Below are 18,770 nucleotides of genomic sequence, written 5' to 3'. Positions count from 1 at the left end.
AAGACAGGAAAGTGGAGTTGAGGATTATCAGATCAGCCATGATCTCATTGAATGGCGGTGCAGACTCAATGGGCCAAATGGCCTACTTCTGATCCTACGTTTTATGGTCTTATGATGTTTACTATATAAAATCCTCAGGTTTTGGTAGCTCGGTGGGAGATTTTGCGTTGTGTTAATGATTTTTTTTGGAGGAATTCAGAGCAAGGTTTAAATGGAGTTAGTCAGATGGGATTAGGTTCAATTCCAGATGTCCACAGACTTTCCCTGCAGTGACCGTGTGTGACCAGCAGAGGGGGGCCTTGCTACTACCGGAAATACAATCTACCCGTTATCTAGCAACCGAGACAATACTTCCGGTCGCCAGACGTCGAATTTCAGACGAAAGTTCCCTAGAAATCAGCGATTTCTGGCCCGCGGACCAGCCCAGGATTACTGTATGTCTGCAAATATATTTAATGTGTTTAAATTTTAACGTTTCATTTTTTAAAATAAATTTGCATTCGCTCTAAATAATCCTCTTCTATCTTGTTCCTGAAGGAAGCCGATCTTTTAAAATATTGAACTTAAAGTTTCATTAAATGTTGATAAATCTGTTTTAAGATCCAAAAGATTGTGAACAAGCTGGACTGTAACTAGGAATAGAAATCCCCAACCCCCCTTAAATATACCAGCTAACTTCCCCTCAATATACCCCCTCACCCCCCTTCAATATACCCCCTCACCCCCCTTCAATATACCCCCTCACCCCCTTCAATATACCCCCTCACCCCCCTTCAATATACCCCCTCACCCCCTTCAATATACCCCCTCACCCACCTTCAATATACCACCTTCAATATACCCCCTCATCCTCCTTTCAATATATCCCTTACCCCCCTTCAATATACTCCCCAAGCGTCCCTTCAATATATCCCCAACCCCCCTTCAATTTACCCCTTCAATATACCCCCTTTAAGCCCCCTTTCAATGTACCTCCTTAAGCCCCCTTTCAATGTACCTCCTTAAGCCCCCTTTCAATATACCCCCTTAATCCCCCTTTCAATATACCCCCTTAAGCCCCCTTTCACTATACCCCCTTAAGCCCCCTTTCAATATACCCCATTCAATATATCCCCTAAACCCACTTCAATATACCCCCAAACCCCTTTCTGTATACCCCTAAACCCTCTTCAATATCCCCTAGATCCCCTCATACTCCATACAAGCCCCTCAAAACCCCATATGCCCTCCTCTCAATACCTCCTACACCCCCTCAATACCACTTAATCTGACCCTCATTACCCCTGCACTGCTTCAGTACCCCTTGCACTCCCTATATACCCCATATCCACTCTTTGTACCCTTCATACCCACCATCACTAGCCCCTATACCTACCCTCAGTGCCTTCTGCTCTTACCCCTGGTGCCCCTACCCTTAGCTCAATGACTCCCTACACCTACCCTTAGGGTACATACACCGCGCTTTGCTCAATTCACCCTACATCTACCATCAGTACCCCCTTCATCTACCCTCATCTTAATGCCCCTTTCATCCACACTCAGTGCCCCCTACAACTGCCCTCAGCTCCATGTCTCTACATCTGTCCTTGGATGTGTCCCCCACATCATCTGTCAGTACAATGTCCCTTACACCAATCCTCAGCTCAGTGATCCCTGCTCCCATCCTTTCACCAGCTCAGAATCTTCCCAAAGCACCTCATAACCAATGAACTATTTTTTGAAATGTGATCACTGTTGTAATATAAACTTCCAATCAGGATGTTAGGTTATTAGTGGCATAAGCTTGTGTTATGTGTGTGATGCAAGACCTTGGAACTCCTAGTTGAAGCTGGCTTTTGAATTTAATTGATAGAGACTTCTAAGATGGGAAGTAGAAACCAAAAAAAAAATCTTTTAAATCATGAACTGATGTCAGCTTTTTCTTTTCGCTGCCAGATTAAAGGGATTTTCGAGGGAACTTTCAGGTGTTGAATGTTAGCAGGCCATAGACCCGCCAAGGATAGTGGTGCCAGTTCTACTCTATCCGGTTTTCCATCATGTCGAGATGTGTTGAGCAGAGCTCACAAGGTGTTAAGTCAGGTTAGCAAGGAATGAAATCTCAGTAAGGAGTGATGTCTTGGTTTTGGAAACTTATTGGCAGTCAGCTTTATGGGTACTGGCCTGTGAAAAGCCATGCATTTGCCATGTCACCTGCGGGAGTTAGCTGAGAAAGGGGATAAATATAAAATGGTAAAAAAGGAATCTTACTCCAAAATACCCTTCAAAGTAAGAAATAAAATAAACTGAGGATTCACATCACACAGTATAATAGTATGTCAATTCAGATTGCATGATTCCTGTTCATCATCACACTGAAACAAGAAGAGCTCTGAGTGCAAAGATATTAAACAGGATAATTTCCTAATATTAAGTAACCAAGTTTGCACAAAAGTTCAAAGGGAATTTTGCCACTTTATACAAAATCACCTTTCTCTCTATTCCTCTCCCATAATAACCAACTAGCAATATTGTTTTTGTTTTCGATTTTAATTACATTTAATTTGTTTATGTAACTATTGTAAAATATTAAACAGTGCTTTCTGATTTGTTTGACACTACAAAGGTGGAGGAAGGATAACATGCCTTATTTTATACTGACGCGATTGAGAAGATTATTTTTTTGATGAGTCGTTATCCTGCAAGGCCATGCAATCTAAGACTTACTTATTACTGGAAAGAGAACATCTTCAACTTCAAGAAGCTAGACTCTTTGTAAGTAAGTCTGAATAGTTTAATGTATTAGTTGACCTTCTGTGACAGGAAATGCTGCACTTTCACACAATCTGCTTTGCATTATTTTCTTCCTCAAAATTGACACAAAATCTGGGGGTCAGAGCAAAATGATTTAACCCCTTTTTGACTGATCTCATCTATCATTTTCCTACTGTTTGGGTTCCCATATTTTGTCAACTTGATCTCATGTAGCATTGTTTGTGGACAAAAAAGCTTTATTTTACTCTCCCAGTAACTGTTCTTGTTCAACTTCCAGTTTTGAATTATTTTTGGTACCCACTCTATCTTTTATTTTCTCTCTCTCATGGCTTATTTCATTGATGTTTCTGTATTTCTGTTTGTCTGCAATCTTGTTCCTATTCTTTCTTTCCTGATTCCTTAGGTCTTTCCTTCGCTCTTCACTGCCACTACTACCGACTCCCCCCCCACCGATCATTCCCCCTTATACACATTCTCTTTGACTTTGTATCACCCCAGTCTGTCTTCCCCATACAATCTTTCATAGTTGGATGATGAATGAGGTTAGTGAATTGTATGGTTTTGTGCTGGTTGATATTTTTGAATTGGTTGCATTCAAATAAATAAAAAATCTTGAGCCATTCGATGCAACATGGAAATAATTGCTTGGCTCAGTGAAATGTAAGTCGGTGAGCATTCTATGTATGAAATTTGAGCAATCAGATGCTTTCTCCCATACAAACCACAGAACTCATTTTCCTATGTTTTATGGAAATGGACTGGACCCAAAATGTTTAAAATATAGATGTACTAATGCATAAATTTTTCTGATAAACAGGAATTTAGATTTAACTGATAAACATGAATTTCGAGGCTTACAAGGACACTTTTTCTGGTTTTCCTAAAGACAGTGATTCATGCTGAGGTACAGTTGTGTGGGTGACAACTGCCCTCCAGCACCTTTTCGGGTGAGTCAGGAAAGTATCGGCAGATTCTTTTTCCATGGAAGGTAAACTGAGCCTAAATGTCCTCACTCACCATTCAAGCAGGTCACTGGATGTTGAGTGGAAACTGCAGTTGAAAGGAGGGCAACCAATTAAATGTGCGTCTTTGAAGGCACTCAGGCACTTTAATAATACAATATACTTCTATTCAACTGTAGGGCATTACCGTGTGCCCAGTCAGAGAGGATCTGTTAGAGTGGGTGGCCACAGTTCAGGGATTGAAAGATTCCCTCTGGGAAGGTAAGCGATATACTAAACCACAAAAAATCTTTCATTTATTTCTGAGAATTCATATGTAGTGGAGAGCAAAAATTGTAATGTTTTCTACATCAGATGTTGTCAATTATTAATTTAAAATGAAAAGTCCACAATAAAAGGCCTGGACGTCTGTTTCAGATCTTCTGCTGTTTCATAATTACTCGGCATTTCTTCCTGTCTGTGCAGAGTTTTCAGTTCTAATAAATCTGAGCTTTTCACATCCTCCGTTTCTTTTTCTTGTAATTGATAAATGAGATGGTAAATTTACTCGGCATCATTTTGGACTAAATGGCTGACAGATGGGGTTGAAATTGCAAAAGAAATTCCATTCTGAAAGAAACAATTTAACTATTAATTTTAGGTTTTTATTGTTTTCTGCACAAATGATCATTCTTTTTACCATTTTTTTCTTTGTTTTTCTACCAGTTTTTCCCCTGCCCTCCTCCTGCCCTGAAGTCATTGACTTCTTGATGGAGGATAGCTCCATAAGCAATGCTTATCACCTGCATCATCTTGCTGAGCCTGTTCTTCCATTATCTTGATGTCTCTTCCCTTACTCTCTCTCCCTCCTCTTACTCTCTCTCTCTCTCCTTTTTCTCTCTCCCTTACTCTCTCTCCTCTTTCTCTCTCTTTCTTCCCTTACTCTCTCTTTCTGTCTTCCCTTTCTCTCTCTCTCTCTCTGTCTTCCCTTTCTCTCTCTCTCTGTCTTCCCTTACTCCATCTCTCTGTCTTCCCTTTCTCTCTCTCTCTGTCTTCCCTTTCTCTCTCTCTCTCTGTCTTCCCTTACTCTCTCTCTGTCTTCCCTTACTCTCTCTGTCTTCCCTTACTCTCTCTCTGTCTTCCCTTACTCTCTCTCTGTCTTCCCTTACTCTCTCTCTGTCTTCCCTTACTCTCTCTCTGTCTTCCCTTACTCTCTCTCTGTCTTCTCTTACTCTCTCTGTCTTCTCTTACTCTCTCTCTGTCTTCTCTTACTCTCTCTCTGTCTTCTCTTACTCTCTCTCTCTTCCCTTACTCACTCTCAATCTCTCTCTCTCTCTTCCCTTTTGCTCTGTCTCTCTCTCTCTCTCTTTCCTTACACTCTCTCCCTTTCTTCCCCTGTGGCTCCATCTTTTTTGCCCTATGCTTCCCTCCCCCACCCATACTATTTTTCTCTTTTGTTCTCCCCTATATCTCCCCCTAAGCAGATGTTGCTCAATACTGATCAAGAGCGCAATCCATGCTGATTTTCTGCTCTCTACTCTCAGACCAGTGAAATCAATTGTAGCTTGGCTTACAACTGAGATCGGCTAACCCAGCGCAGATTGAACCTGGGATCTTTGTAGTTTAAATTGCTCCAACTGTTAGAAACAGCTGGATCACCTCACAAGTCTATCATTTGTTCATTAAATTATTTTTGTGTTGAAATTAGTTGTCAAAATTAAGTATAAAGTTTCAATGTTTAACTTACAAAATGTGGGTCCCCTGAAGGCTTGCTCATTGAAGGTCCTGTCCAATGTGGAGATAATCTCTACAAACAAGAAGGCCTCAGGTAATCATAATTCAGATGACATTAAGAGCACTGCATTGATCCTTACTGTCTCCAAGCTGAGGAAAAACATCCCCAGGTTTCTGTTCCTGAACACTATCCACTGACCACTACTGGCAAATACACGTGGATGTCAGATGAGGAGGATAGGATCATTGCGGTTTAAAACCATGCCAAAGTCAAATAGTCTGTTAACACTCACAGCCCAGATACACACACATGTTGGCAAATTATCAAAGGGAAGTCATTGCCTATTGGTACCGTTGCCTGCATGTGTCAGTACCTTCAGAAGAAAAAGAAATGTAAAAAAAGGTTGGGATGCCATGGGGGCAAAAATATTACACACTCCATTTCCAAGGGGTGGGATATGGAATTATACCTGTGACTTATTGTATCTTAATCTCCGCTCAAGGCCTGGTGCTTTTGTGCATCAAGGGAGGGTAAAATCTAAGAAGGAGTTCTCGCTCTCGCGCTCTCTCTCTCATATATACCTCCAAAGGGCAACATCAGAATTGTATTCGTGGAGGACTGAGAGCAGGTTTATTTTCTCAGTTTTGATCAGTGCGTGACCCAAGTGACACTAACAAACTAGGAGCAAAGGAGATGCAATTTGCCCAAGATGGCTCATACCTTACCACGAAAATTAAATTACTGGAAGATCTTGAACCTGATTTGTTTTGGATTGAATAGTTAATCACTGTCAGATATAATGAGAAGTTAAAAGAATTAAAACCATGTTGTGCACTCTGCAGGTGTTCTGAACTAATATTGACAGAAATAACTTTACCAAAAATTAAATTCTTCAAGTAATTGTCAGAACCAAGTCTAATGGTTGCAACAATGATTTCCATTCTGTATTTTGTAATCCTTGTTGAAAGATTGTTAAAATGTTTACTCTATGCATGTGAAATGAAAAGAAACTTTGTTTTTTACATGCACTGAATAAAAAATGTATTCAAAAATCTATTAATTCCCCCTATGTAAGTTTAAATGATTTTAAACATTTCCCAATTATTCAGCTGACAAAGGGACTGATTAGTTTGGAAAATCCCCATTTATGCCGTTAGCTGATCTCAGCTGGAATAGTTTTATTGTTCCGACTCCTGATTGCTGACCAGTGACCCCTGCCGGAAAGTGTGCATGCTGGGTGAGAACAGTACTGGATTCAGCTGTGAATCCTCCATAGCTAAATAGCCTACCAAGGGAATGCTGATAGGGTGCCCTTGCATCACTATTGTCATGAAGCTATGAATGTATATAATATTATTGGAAAATATTTTTCTTTCAAAAAAGAGGTCTGGGGCAGAATTTTCTGCCTGTTGGGCGGGCGGGCCCGACCCAATCTCCGGCGGGCGGGGAGCTGATCCCCGCCGGAGAAGCAGGCTGCACCGCCATTTTACGTGGGCGGGCCAATTAAGGCCCGCCCAGCGTGACATCCAGCGGGAAGCGCTATGCACTTCCTGTGCGGGCGTGGGGATTCCCTAAAAGTGAGAGTGCGCTTTTTCGCACATGCGCACGAAAGAGCGCACATCTCCCTGAGGCTAAGTGCAGCCTCAGGGAGATCACTTCCACTTTTAAAACTATTAAAAATAGAAAAAAAAAAATTCCCTAACATGTCCCCCTCATGTGACATGTTCATAACTTACATAATAACTTTATTAAAATTTATAGAACCCTGCATGAAACCTCATCCCGCCGCTGGATGAGGTTTCATGTTTTCGCTATTTGCCGCCGGGGCTCCTGGACTGCCTGCTAACCTTAAGGTTGGACGGGCAGGTCCTTTAATTGTTTAAATGATCCTGTCAATGGCCTCAATTGGCCATTGACAGGTTGCCGGGCCTGCAGCTGATTTTTCTCCGCCCCCGCCTTCCTGAAAATTTAAATGGGGCGGGATGACGTTGGGGGTTCCACCCGACGTCATCCTGCATCATTTTACGTGTCGGTGAGCGGGCCCCGCCTCCTGCTCGCTGACGGCAAAATTCTGCCCTTAGTCTGTGGGTGTGTCTTAATTGGATTAAAGCCAGCTAGTCTGGATGCTTTGATGTGTACTAGTTTTGAGATATAAGAGAGGTAGAGCGTATTTGCATTTTTTGAATAGAGCATTCAAGAAGGCAAGTGAAATCTGGTACCTAGTGAGCAGAGACCAAGTAATATGTTTATATTGCTAATAAAATTGGTACTATGAAAGGAGTTTTATTGTTAGAAGAGGTGGGTTCAAAGAGGCTGGTGACACAATGAGAGTTTACATTCAATGAGCTGTGCTATGTATAACCTCAGCAGCTTTCGTGTGTGCAGAACGGAGGCGATGTAGGATCAAAGCAGCTGTAAACCTCCAACCGACTCCACAGGAACCAAAGTGAAAGGAACCTCATTTTGAAATCGTACAGTGAAAACGCTTTGCCTGGTGTCTGATTAAAAATCTATGGGTTGCTCTTGCCTTAATGGAGATTAGTTTAGAAATTTGTTAAAAGTTACTATAGTAGTAATTTGTAGCCATGTGTATGTATTTAACTTAAGTAAATTAATAAAATGTGTCATTTAGTTTAATATAAAACCTCTTGAGAACTGGTGGTCTGATTCCTGAATTTAGAGTTGCATTTCAAACATACCACTTAAAAATATAGGTTATGACAGTTGTTTAAAGTTTCCCTCTGGGATTTTTAAATAACTCAGCTTTTCCAAAAGGCTGTCTCATAATGCTATCTGTAGGAAGTTGGACAGGGTGATGTGCTTTTGGCAGGTGGCAGGGTTCCCCCAAGAATATGATGGTAAAGATGGCATCTGAGTTCCCTTACATTAACCCTGTGGGCCCACGTGAATGGGAAAGATTGGCACTCAAGTAATGTTCAGGTAGTATCCGCCCATAGAGAGAGAGAGCCCCACAATCCCGTCCTTCAAACCTCTGCTCTCCTCCTCTGTGCCAGAATTTCTTTATTGACTAAAACATTTTTTTTTACTTCATTAAGGTGCTTCCCTTCAACTTTCCCTGAAGTATACAGAAGATTACAACGCAATCCCTCCAACTGTCACTTTCAATACAATTCCATTTCATCCCAATGGTGAGTAACTACAAAGGTTCTCTTAAAGAATGGGCTTACCTGGGAACAACATAATCTCAGCAACTCTTTCTGAAAATGACTGGATAGATGATCTGTATTGGGAATTGGATTGGAAGTTGCAGAGGTAGATAGATGAAGGCAGAGATGATCAAATACTCCCTGGGACACAATGGATCCTATGTTGTTGTGAGGAGGATAGAGCATTACTCGCGGAGAACAGTAAGCTTTTGTGGTGATGCAACAGTAGTTGACTGTTCAGGAGTTTTTTGCCTCCATTATTGATCAGGAAGTATTTATACAGAACAGATTAAATGGACATGGTAGAGTCCACGAATAAGTAAATTGTATGGGTATGTAGAAGAGATGGGTTTGATTGCCCTATAGCCTGTTCTTGTTCTTGTAAAAATTTCATCAGTTACTTGACAATTCAATCTACTTATTTTTCCTGCTTGTCCTTTGCTCACAGTGGACACAATCACAGGCAAGCCATGTATAGACTTTCTTGATAATCCAAGGAAATGGGAAGAAGGCTTTTCCTTGACAACCATTCTACTTACCATTCAGGTAGGAGGGCACTTATACAAAAGTGGGACGGGGAGATAGGAATCAGGGATTGGGACTGTTTCCAGGTCTCAGACCCTCCCTCGAGGTGGGGCAAAACAGTCATTCAATAGGATTTTTACATCGCCAACCCTCAATTGGCATTGAGATAGATTCTCAAACCAATTAAGGATGGTGGGCTGGCTCTCAAAGCTGGAGGACCAATCAGAGGTCTTCTAGCCTGAGAGGAACTGCAGGCTTTAATGGGAGGTAAGTAAGAGAGAGGGCGCTTCAACGTGGAGACACCATTTCTCCAACATTTTTAAATAGTTAATTAAAATATTGATACCGCAGCAAGGCCACCACTATGGGGTGAGGGGGAGACCTGCCTACAGGGATGCCTGTGGCTGCTGTCACACCCAGACAGGCAGGGAGAGCTTCTAAGCCTGCCTGGAATGCTGGTACCCTGACCTGCCACCGAGACGCCCACCTCCAGGCACCTAAACTGGCCCGTGCTGCCTGCGGGAACCTGGAGGTCAACTGGAAAGTTCCAGTATGGGTGGGTAACCCTGCCGGCTCCCAATCCCTCCTTCACAAAAATGGCCCGGAGGCGGGATGGAGCCAGAGAGCCGACACTCCAGCAGCGGAACTAATTCTCGGCCCCAAATCCAAGCAATTATATCTTTCCTATTCAGACAAACTCAGCTAATGAACAATCAGTTACACACAGCATTAAAGATCATCCCTCTGATAGGAGCTGATGGCTGGATATCTTTACATTAATAGCATGCCAGTGTCCAAAGCTGCCAACTTTAAATGAGCTAAACTCTGAGCATTCAGTAGCATCTGGAACCTGCACTTTTTGACCCTGAGGGCAGAGGCTTGAAGTACAGAATTGGTTCTTATGCTGGTTTTTATTGACCCTTTAGCAGGGGCCAGTGATACATTGGCCCGGAGTTTAGCTTCAAAGGCATGCTCCACGTAAGGGCTGTTTTGAGGTGGGGAATCCTGGAAGCACAAAACCGCAGGATATCTTTAATTCTTTTTCTGCGTGTTTCCTGCCTACAGCCAGCCTCTGGGCAGGCTGGGTTCCTGTTTCAGATATCTTGAGTTTTAATCTCCAATCAGATTCCAATCCACCCATTTTTAGGAGTTACGATTCAGCCTAAAGTTTCTGAAAGCATTGCTATTGTTTTCATGACTCTGCCAATTTGGTCAAAAGTCTTCATGGACTGGGGCAAGGTTCACGCAGATCAGTAACGAGGAAAGAGCACTTTGTATGGCTGTGTGAGTGGATTGATACCTCAGGCCATCCTTGACCAGACCCTAACATAGCATACAAAAGTGTAGCCAGTTTGTCCTGGTTATCTTTGCCACTATCTACGCTTTCAGTCAGAGGAAGCAAGCTTAAACCCCATTCACAGAAGCTTTTTGCATGTTCAGTGGGTGTTGCATTTGATCATTTATTCAACAGAGCCGTCAGAGACAACCATGTCACATAAAGAAAGCATATGAGGGGCTGTTATACTGAGCTAGTTGTGCGTGGATCCTTGATTCTGTCACTGTGATAAGAGAGCCAAATGTAGCAGCATATATGCTGGGTGCCACCCATGGATGCCAGTTTTATATAATCCAAACTACAGCAGCACCAATATAAAGGCCACTCTGAGCAGCAGATGGCCAGCAGGGAATTGAGAATAGCCTGGAGGAAAAGTGACTGTGAGAAAATAAGACAGGATGGCTAGTGAAAGATAGTTTTCATTTTTTCTGTTTAAATCAATGCTCCACCTTCCTGACACACTCCAATTGAAGGATAATCTATACATGTTGTGGTTTAAGTACAACTAATGCATTAAAAAAAAACTCAAAATATGTACCTAGTATGTCACACTATTTAACTAATAATCTATAAATCATCAATTTCACATATGTATGAAATCCACTTTTCACAAAATATATTTCACCCTTTCTAAACATCTGGACTCAACTTTTTAGTGGGGGGCGGTTTTGAAAAGCCCAACCCCAGTCACTTTTCCATTTTTTCTGATGTTCCTTCTTCCTAGTTTTGCTAGAGCATTCTTAAGATGACTACTACCCACATCCAGATCACCCCTTCAACCTAGCCATTTCTTGTGGTCTTTCTATTCCAAGGTCTTGTTCACCAACAAGGCTGTCTCAGACTACTTCCTGCCTCTCTTAACATCCACATCTGCCATCGTAAAAATTTTTAAAAATTCTTTCTCCTATTCTATCATTAATTCATCATTGATGCTTTTCATTTTTCCTAACTCACTTTTCTTTGACCCTCCACATGTTCTGACACCTCTACCAGCGGTGGCCTGCTAAACAACTCTTTTGCCTTGGCCTCTGATGCTCTCATTTGCACCGAATCACTCTGTTCCCCCACCCAAGAACTCTCCTGGTACAGTTTCCATCTTCACTTATTTTTTCTGTGGATTGCCAGCTCAAATAACCCTGCCATATGCCTGGCCTAGTCATTCATTACCAGAGAGATACAGCACAGATTTATTATGATGCTGCCTGGTGTAGGATATACAAAGACTTAAAAAAAAAAAAATTGGTGCTAAATTTCCCAGAACTAAGGAGATCACAACATGATTCGATAGAGGTGTTTAAAATTATGTAGCTTTGAGACAGAGTAGGTAGACACAAACTTTTTCCAGTATATGAGTAACCTAAATGAGGGACATAGATATATGATTAAATGTAGAAAATTTAAGGCAGACAGTAAGAGCACCATAAACACCCCACTTCTCAAAAGAACCACCCATGATCCTTCAACTACAGTCCCATACCTAACCTCTTTCTTTCTAACAGTTTTCAACATGTCACCACCATCCAGTTGGAAGACACATCTTCCCAGATTCCCTATTTGTATCCCTGCAGTCAGACTTCCACTCTCCTTTCAGTACCAAGATATCATGGCTAAAGTTACAAAGGACATCCTGTGTAACTGCGACAATTGTCTGTTATCCCTCTTAGTTACCTCACCCTCTATCATTTGATAAGGTTGACTACATGATCCTCCTACATCATCTTTCCCACCCTCGCCTTTGAGTCAGAAGGTTGTGGGTTCATGTCCCACTCCCGGAAAAAAAACCCAAGAACTGTGAATGTACTCGAAAGAGTTACATCATCTTTCCATGGTGTTCAGAAATAGAGATAGTTTAAGTAAGTTATATTGGTATTTGTAGGTGTTAGGAATCAGTTTTAGCTTTAAAGTTTGTTTGATTTGTATTTCTGTATATGTGTGTTAAGAAAGGTCAAATTTGAGTTTTAATTTCACTTTAAAAGGTGCCTGCATTTCTAATGAGAGTTCTACAACTGTGGCAGCTAAGTTAAATAAACAAGAGTAGAGAAACTGGGCTGTTGCCTAGCAACAGGGGTCCAGAGAGGTAGGTCCTCCCACAGACATACAGAGAAACAGCAGTTTTGAGTTCAGCTTGAAGATAGCTGCCAAACAGAAGCCACCTAGAAGGGACAGATAACCAGCCCCAAGCTAAAATTGGTTGAAAGTAGCTGTCAGAGAGAGACTGGAGCAAAAGGGACAGATAGCAAGTCCCAAGCTAAAGAAAAGACCCCAAAACTCAGCGGAGTGGAACAAGAGAAAGTCCCAAGCAGACCTTCTAGTCAGAGGAAAGACTGGAATCTGGAAAAGGTCCTGTTAAGTGAAGTTAAGAGTGGGGGCAGAGAGAAAGGCTCCAAGCTTCAGATTTAAAGAGACAAAAGCTGCAGAAAGCAGATTAAAAGCAAGAACAGCTTGTAAGAGGCCAGAAGGTCCAAGAGACGGCTGAAGGTCTGTAACTCTTTGCTATTGCCATGTGAATCAGTGGTGTACTGGTGACGGTTGAGTCAGAGAGACAGAGTACGTGGAAGGCAGCTTGAATGCATGTGGTGACCAAGGGAAGAGGAATGTCAGAAGGAGAGTTTGAAACCCTGGAGGTGAACCCTTGCAGAAGGCATCTGAGAGAAAGGACGGTTTGGGAGAATATCCCAAAGTGAATTCTTGGAGAGTGTAGATTGGAAACCCTTGTGTGAGAAGCAGAGTTCAGTGAGACTGGTTAGCTCACAGTGACAAGAGTCTGAGGGGAGTTGATAAGAGATCCATAGCGTCTGGTTGAGGTGGCACCTGTCACTTGGTTTCAGAGTGTCTGACCACAGGTCGCAATTGGTTTACATGGACTGTGTACTTATTGTGAACATTAAAGTATAAGATAGCTTTTGAAACTTGTGTTATCCATACAAATATGTATATATCTGTAAAGGTATAGTTGTGGGTGAAGGAGTATTGTAATATAGGATTCTTGTTTTAATAAAAGTTAAAAGTTCATTAGCTGACTCCGGTGACTCTGTTCAGTAGCCCTCTCCATGTATCTAAACAAACAAATAAAAGTTAGGATCTATCAAGCTGGGTTCCACCCTGGGATCAGGCTTGTTTAATGGTAACCTCAGACAGGGATCATAATATTGGGATTGCTCTTGCGTGGTTAGTCTTAAAACCCCATAAACAACCAATGCATCTCTGCCAATGGCTTACTTTCCCACTCCTATCCCACGCATAATTAACTCCAGAGTCCCCAGAAGACCGATCTTCTCATCTGAATGCTACCTCTTAACATCATCTAAACATAGGGTATTTCTTACACTGACACCCAACTATACCTCTCTACCGTTTCTTGTAACTTCCATGATGCTCATCCAACACCAAGTTGTACAACAGTCAAAATTTCTGCAGCATAGAGAAAATGCTAACCCTGCCCCACACTAATTCCTACTTTGGGGGGTAGGGTTGGGTGGTTGCAAAGCACTTTACAGTCAATGAAGGGCCTTCGATACTGTTGCGATGTAGTAAATATGGCAGCTAATTTGCACACAGCAAGCTCCCACAATCTGCAATGTGAGAAAGTACCAGATCATTTATTTTTGGTGATGTCGATTGAGGGATAAACATTGGGGAGAAATCCACTATTCTTTTCTGATCACCTAAGGACAGAAATGTTGGTTTAATGTCTCATCCTAAAGATAAATTTCAATCTGTTGCTAAATTTGAAAGTTGTGTGAAGTCTTCATGCCTCAAATTAAATTTGAAAATATTGCCAGTTTTGAGATTGTTTTTTAACCTATTTGTACCAGTGAGAATTTTTGAATAGCTTAGTTTATCGAGAGGAAGCAGGGCTGCCAACCCACCAGGACTGTCTTGAAGTCTTCAGAAATGAATCTCCAGGATACTTCTGAGAGGAAAGCCAGGAGAAAAATCAAAGGGCCATGGAAACACATCATGAGCAGAATTTTACGTCCCACAGGCGGGCACAGGCCTGAGCTGATCAGGTGTAAAATAGTGCGCAATGACGTTGGGCGAGCGACCGGACGTCATCGCGCACTCGCGCGATATTTCGGTCAGCAGGCGCACGCAAGAGTCGGCAGCACGCCCACCGACAATTAAGAGGCCTATTAAAGCCAGTAAAGTATTAGTTGAGAGAGATTTTTCGCTGCCCGTCCAATGTTACAGTTGGGCAGGCGAATCGGCCAGGCGGCCTTTGCATTTTTGAAGAAACCTCATCCACGGGCGGGATGAGGTTTCTGACATTTTTTAAAAATAATAAAATTATGTCAAAACATTTTTATGTTTATGTTCATGTGAGTGAGTCTTATGTGGGGACATCTTTTTAAGATTTTCAAAGCCTTTATTTTCACTTTTAAAATTCTGCAGCCCCCTGAAGCGGCTCTCTGCCTCTCTGCGCTCCCCCACACTTGCGTAGACTTCAGCGCTCACCCTCCTCCCGCCCCCATCCTGGCAGCGCTGGGTCTTTCAGCGTGCGTTTCACGCTGGCTGGCAATTAACGGTCGTGGGCGGTGGACCATTTCCCAGCCGTTACCGGGCCCACCCGCCGAAAATCCTACCCCGTGTTTTTTTGTTAAATTTTCCTTGAGCACTTTTGTCTATTAGGTAATAAATATTGGAAATGGAAACATAGTTGTTTGACCAGGCAGGGTGGTTGGAGGCAGAAGGTGATCAAACCTGCAGGGATATGTTCAACCAGAGTTGGCAAACCTAAAGTGGGGGAGAGGGGCAGGGGCAGGGAGGGGTGTGGGGAATTGGGGGAAAGGAGAGAGAGAGAAAGATGGGGAGTGGGGGAGGGGGAAAGGATACTGGGATGGAGAGGGAATCGGGACTGCTCAGGTGTGCCCATGCTCTAACAATGCACTCGGCACCCCTTCAATTCCCGCCTCGATATTTTCTCCTCTTTGAGCAGGCTCCAGGTTTTCTTCAGATTTTTCCAACACTTTGGACAGCTATCCCTCCTGAATTATCATTTTTAGTTTCTCTGCCATTTGATTGGTCCACTCCACAGCCAGAAGATAACTGTGATAATTCCTGAGGACATGACTCTGGCCATCTCCTGCTCCAGGTGGATGTGAGGGGAACGTGGTAGACATTGTCTACCTGGACTTTCACAAAGCTTTTGATAAGGCACCTCACAAGATAGAATTTTGTGAAATGAGAAGCAGTCTGCTGCAATGGATTGAGAATTGGCTGAGTACCAATAGGCAGAGAGTTCTAGTCAGTGGATTTGGATCTGCTTGGTTACCAATCACTAGGATCTGTGTTAGAGCCTTTGCTATTTACTAGTTTCATTAATTATTTAGATGTAGCTGTTGAGATAATGATCCTAAAATTTGCGGATGATAATAAGATATGCGCAAGTCCTAAACTAGAAGTTTTTTGACTACTGCAAGCACATCTGGTGTTGGAAGAAGGGGTTCATGTTTGACAAATCAGGTTTAGACAAGAATAGTGTTATGCCTCTTGCGTGGGCAGATCAAATGCTGATTATGCATATGCCCTACAGGGAATGGAACTAAAGCCTGAGAGATCTGGGCGTTTTAGTGCCTCACTCTCTAGGGGTTCATGATCAATGCTGTGAAGCTATAGCTAAAGCAAACTAGGATTTAAGTTGTGTTCACAGGACAATTCACTGTAAAACAAAGCATACACTTTAGCTCTTGTACAAAGTTTGGTCTGGTCTTAATTAGAAGTATTGTGTTCGGCTTTGATCTCGTGTGTTGGTGATATTGAAGCTCTGAAAAGGTGCAGGAGAAAGGGGCACAACATTTGAATCATCCAGACGAAAAGAGCTGGATCTGTTTCCAGTACTTTTGAAAAGCGTAGGCTTAGGGGTGATGAAGGTTTGCAAAATAATGAAGAGATTAGATTTGTGTTTGTGAACCAATTAATTCAGCTAAACGGAGGTTATACTTACAAGTTATGCAAGGGAAGAACCAGGTTGGATGTTGGGTAGTTTCTCTTTCCCAGGGAATAGTGGACCAATAAAACAGGCTGGCCCGGGCAGAAATCGCTGATCTGCTGTATTTCTTCAAGATGGAGCTGGAGTGGGTATTACATCATCCAAGAGGTAGGTATCCTGTAATATAATTCAGGATCAATGTGATCTCCTGGATTAGTTTTGATCAAAGAAAGGGATCGGAGTGGAATTTTCCAGACTGATTCCCTAAATTCGATTGTCTTTTTTCTCTCTCCCAGGGGATTACATGGCTCTGGCAAGTGGAAGTATGAGCATCACAGTTGAATGGGGCAGGCTAGATAAACCAGGGTGTCTTTTCCTGAGCATCATTTTGATATGTTCTTATGTACCATTTGTACATTGGAAAATCCACAAACGTGCGGGTGGCTGTTACACAGCTGCAAGTGTAACAAATCAATAAAAAGAACCTACCATGGACTGTACAAATCTCAACAACAGGATTCCAGTCCCTGCTTTATTGCCCAATGCTGCTTTAAAGGTCAGTGCACCTGCAGCATCTGATGCTTTAACCAAAATCTTCAAAAAAACACTGGAAAAATGGCTATGGCTAACAGAAATTGGAAAACCGGCATTATTCTCGTGACATATAAGTAGACAACGTTCACATTCTAAATGCATATCTTTCAAAAAAGGAATTATTAGAAATGACAATGCAATCTGAATCCCAAATCATCTGTATCAAGGAACATCAGCTCTATCATGAGAATGAAGATGTGAAATCTTCGTGATGAATGGATTTGAATAAAAAAATTGCAGAAGCTACTGGATTCCTTCTCCGCTCACACGCATTCAATCTGTAGATGGAATCGACTGGAGAATACTCACTGCAGAATTCTCTGGACCCATTGGTCACCATAATAACCTGCTATGGCCCAAATGAACAAAGCCAGAAGTACTCAAATTGTATGAAGAATCATGCAGAATAAAGGAATCCATTCCACCCCATAACTGCCTGATTATCGAAACCGATACAAATGCAGAAAGAGTAAATGTGAGTAAAGAAATAGTTTGCTCTACATTTCATGATGATACAAATGGAAATGGAGAATTTCTTTTTGATTGTACCATGGAATTCAACCTCTGGTCTACACATAATAACCTGCAAAGAAAAGAGGGACATTTTGGATGTATGAATCTTGAAAATTGCTGAAAAGAGAGATGTTGCCGAAGCTGATGAGTGCAAGATGAAAAGCTTCCGTAATTTGTCTCCCTTTTCAGCGATATAATAACCCCCAAAGATAAGAAAGCCCAGCTGGATTACACCTTTGTCTGGAAAAAGTAAAACAAAACAGGACCTGGAATGTTGACGCTTACAACTCTTCATACAATTCAATCAGATCTTAGAATTATGACAGCAAAAAGAGCCTTAGTTTAAAGGTTCCAAGAACTAGAAGACGAGTTCCAGGCAGAAATTTATGCTGGAGCAGATCAAATAAGGATAGTTAACATGAAGAACCAATTTATGATCAAAGTCCCAAATAGATTTGCAAACCTTTGCAATGAAAAAGACAAAGCACCATCAGAAGCTTCAATTCTGGTAAAATCAATAGCTGAAACAGTACCAAAAATAATCCCCAAGAAAGCACATCACTTGAACCTTGATATCAAAACTCATCCATGGTGGGACGTGGCGGCATAGTGGTATTTTCACTGTACTGGTATTCCAGAGACCCAGGGTAATGCTCTGGGGACCTGGGTTCAAATCCCACAATGGCAGATGGTGGAATTTGAATTCAATAAAAAAAAATCTGATGACTATGAAACCATTGTCATAAAAACCTGGTTCACTAATGTCCTTTAGGGAAGGAAATCTGCCAGCCTCACCTGGTCTGGCCTACATGTGACTTACAGCAATGTGGTTGACTCTTAAATGCCCCCCTGAACAAGGGCAATTATGGATGGGCGATAAATGCTGACCTAGTCAGTGACACTCGCACCCAATGAATAAAAAAAAAAATCCACTTGCTCAAGAGAAGAGTTGAAACAGTCATATGACAAAGGTAGGTTAGAATAGAGCATGGAGAAAATATTTCAAGAAAGTCTATGGCCAAGTTGAAGCTGCTGATTATTACTATAGCAAGTTCAGTAGCTAAAAAGAGCAAATGAGGATTAAGGACAGTAGACATATACTAGCCAATCATGTAACTGAATGCAAGAAGACGCTAAAACAAAAATTAAAAGGAACGAATAAAGAAGTGAGGAAACAACTATGGAAAGATCACCTTAAAAAGCTGTTGGGCCAAGAACTGCCCTTAAAATATACTTTTGAGCATATGTCAGAAAGAACTTGACATTAGCACCAAGCCAT

General features: G+C 41.9%; 1 protein-coding gene across 1 annotated transcript in view; it reads left to right on the top strand.

Moving 5' to 3' along the window:
* The first annotated feature begins 334 nt into the window (after window positions 1–334).
* The window catches only part of LOC144692763 (ubiquitin-conjugating enzyme E2 U-like), a 61,180-nt gene continuing 42,744 nt past the window's right edge, over window positions 335–18,770 (top strand). The window contains exons 1-5 of the mRNA XM_078561843.1: window positions 335–434; window positions 2,603–2,751; window positions 3,893–3,974; window positions 8,484–8,576; window positions 9,043–9,140. Coding sequence (XP_078417969.1) covers window positions 2,686–2,751; window positions 3,893–3,974; window positions 8,484–8,576; window positions 9,043–9,140 — 339 coding nt within the window. The 5' untranslated portion in view covers window positions 335–434; window positions 2,603–2,685. The remainder of the gene's footprint in view (window positions 435–2,602; window positions 2,752–3,892; window positions 3,975–8,483; window positions 8,577–9,042; window positions 9,141–18,770) is intronic.

Source organism: Cetorhinus maximus, chromosome 17, assembly GCF_964194155.1.
Source record: "Cetorhinus maximus chromosome 17, sCetMax3.hap1.1, whole genome shotgun sequence".
Classification (NCBI taxonomy): Eukaryota; Metazoa; Chordata; class Chondrichthyes; order Lamniformes; family Cetorhinidae; genus Cetorhinus; species Cetorhinus maximus.
Note: the sequence above shows the minus strand (reverse complement) of the source record. Positions and strands in the feature narration are given on the sequence as shown.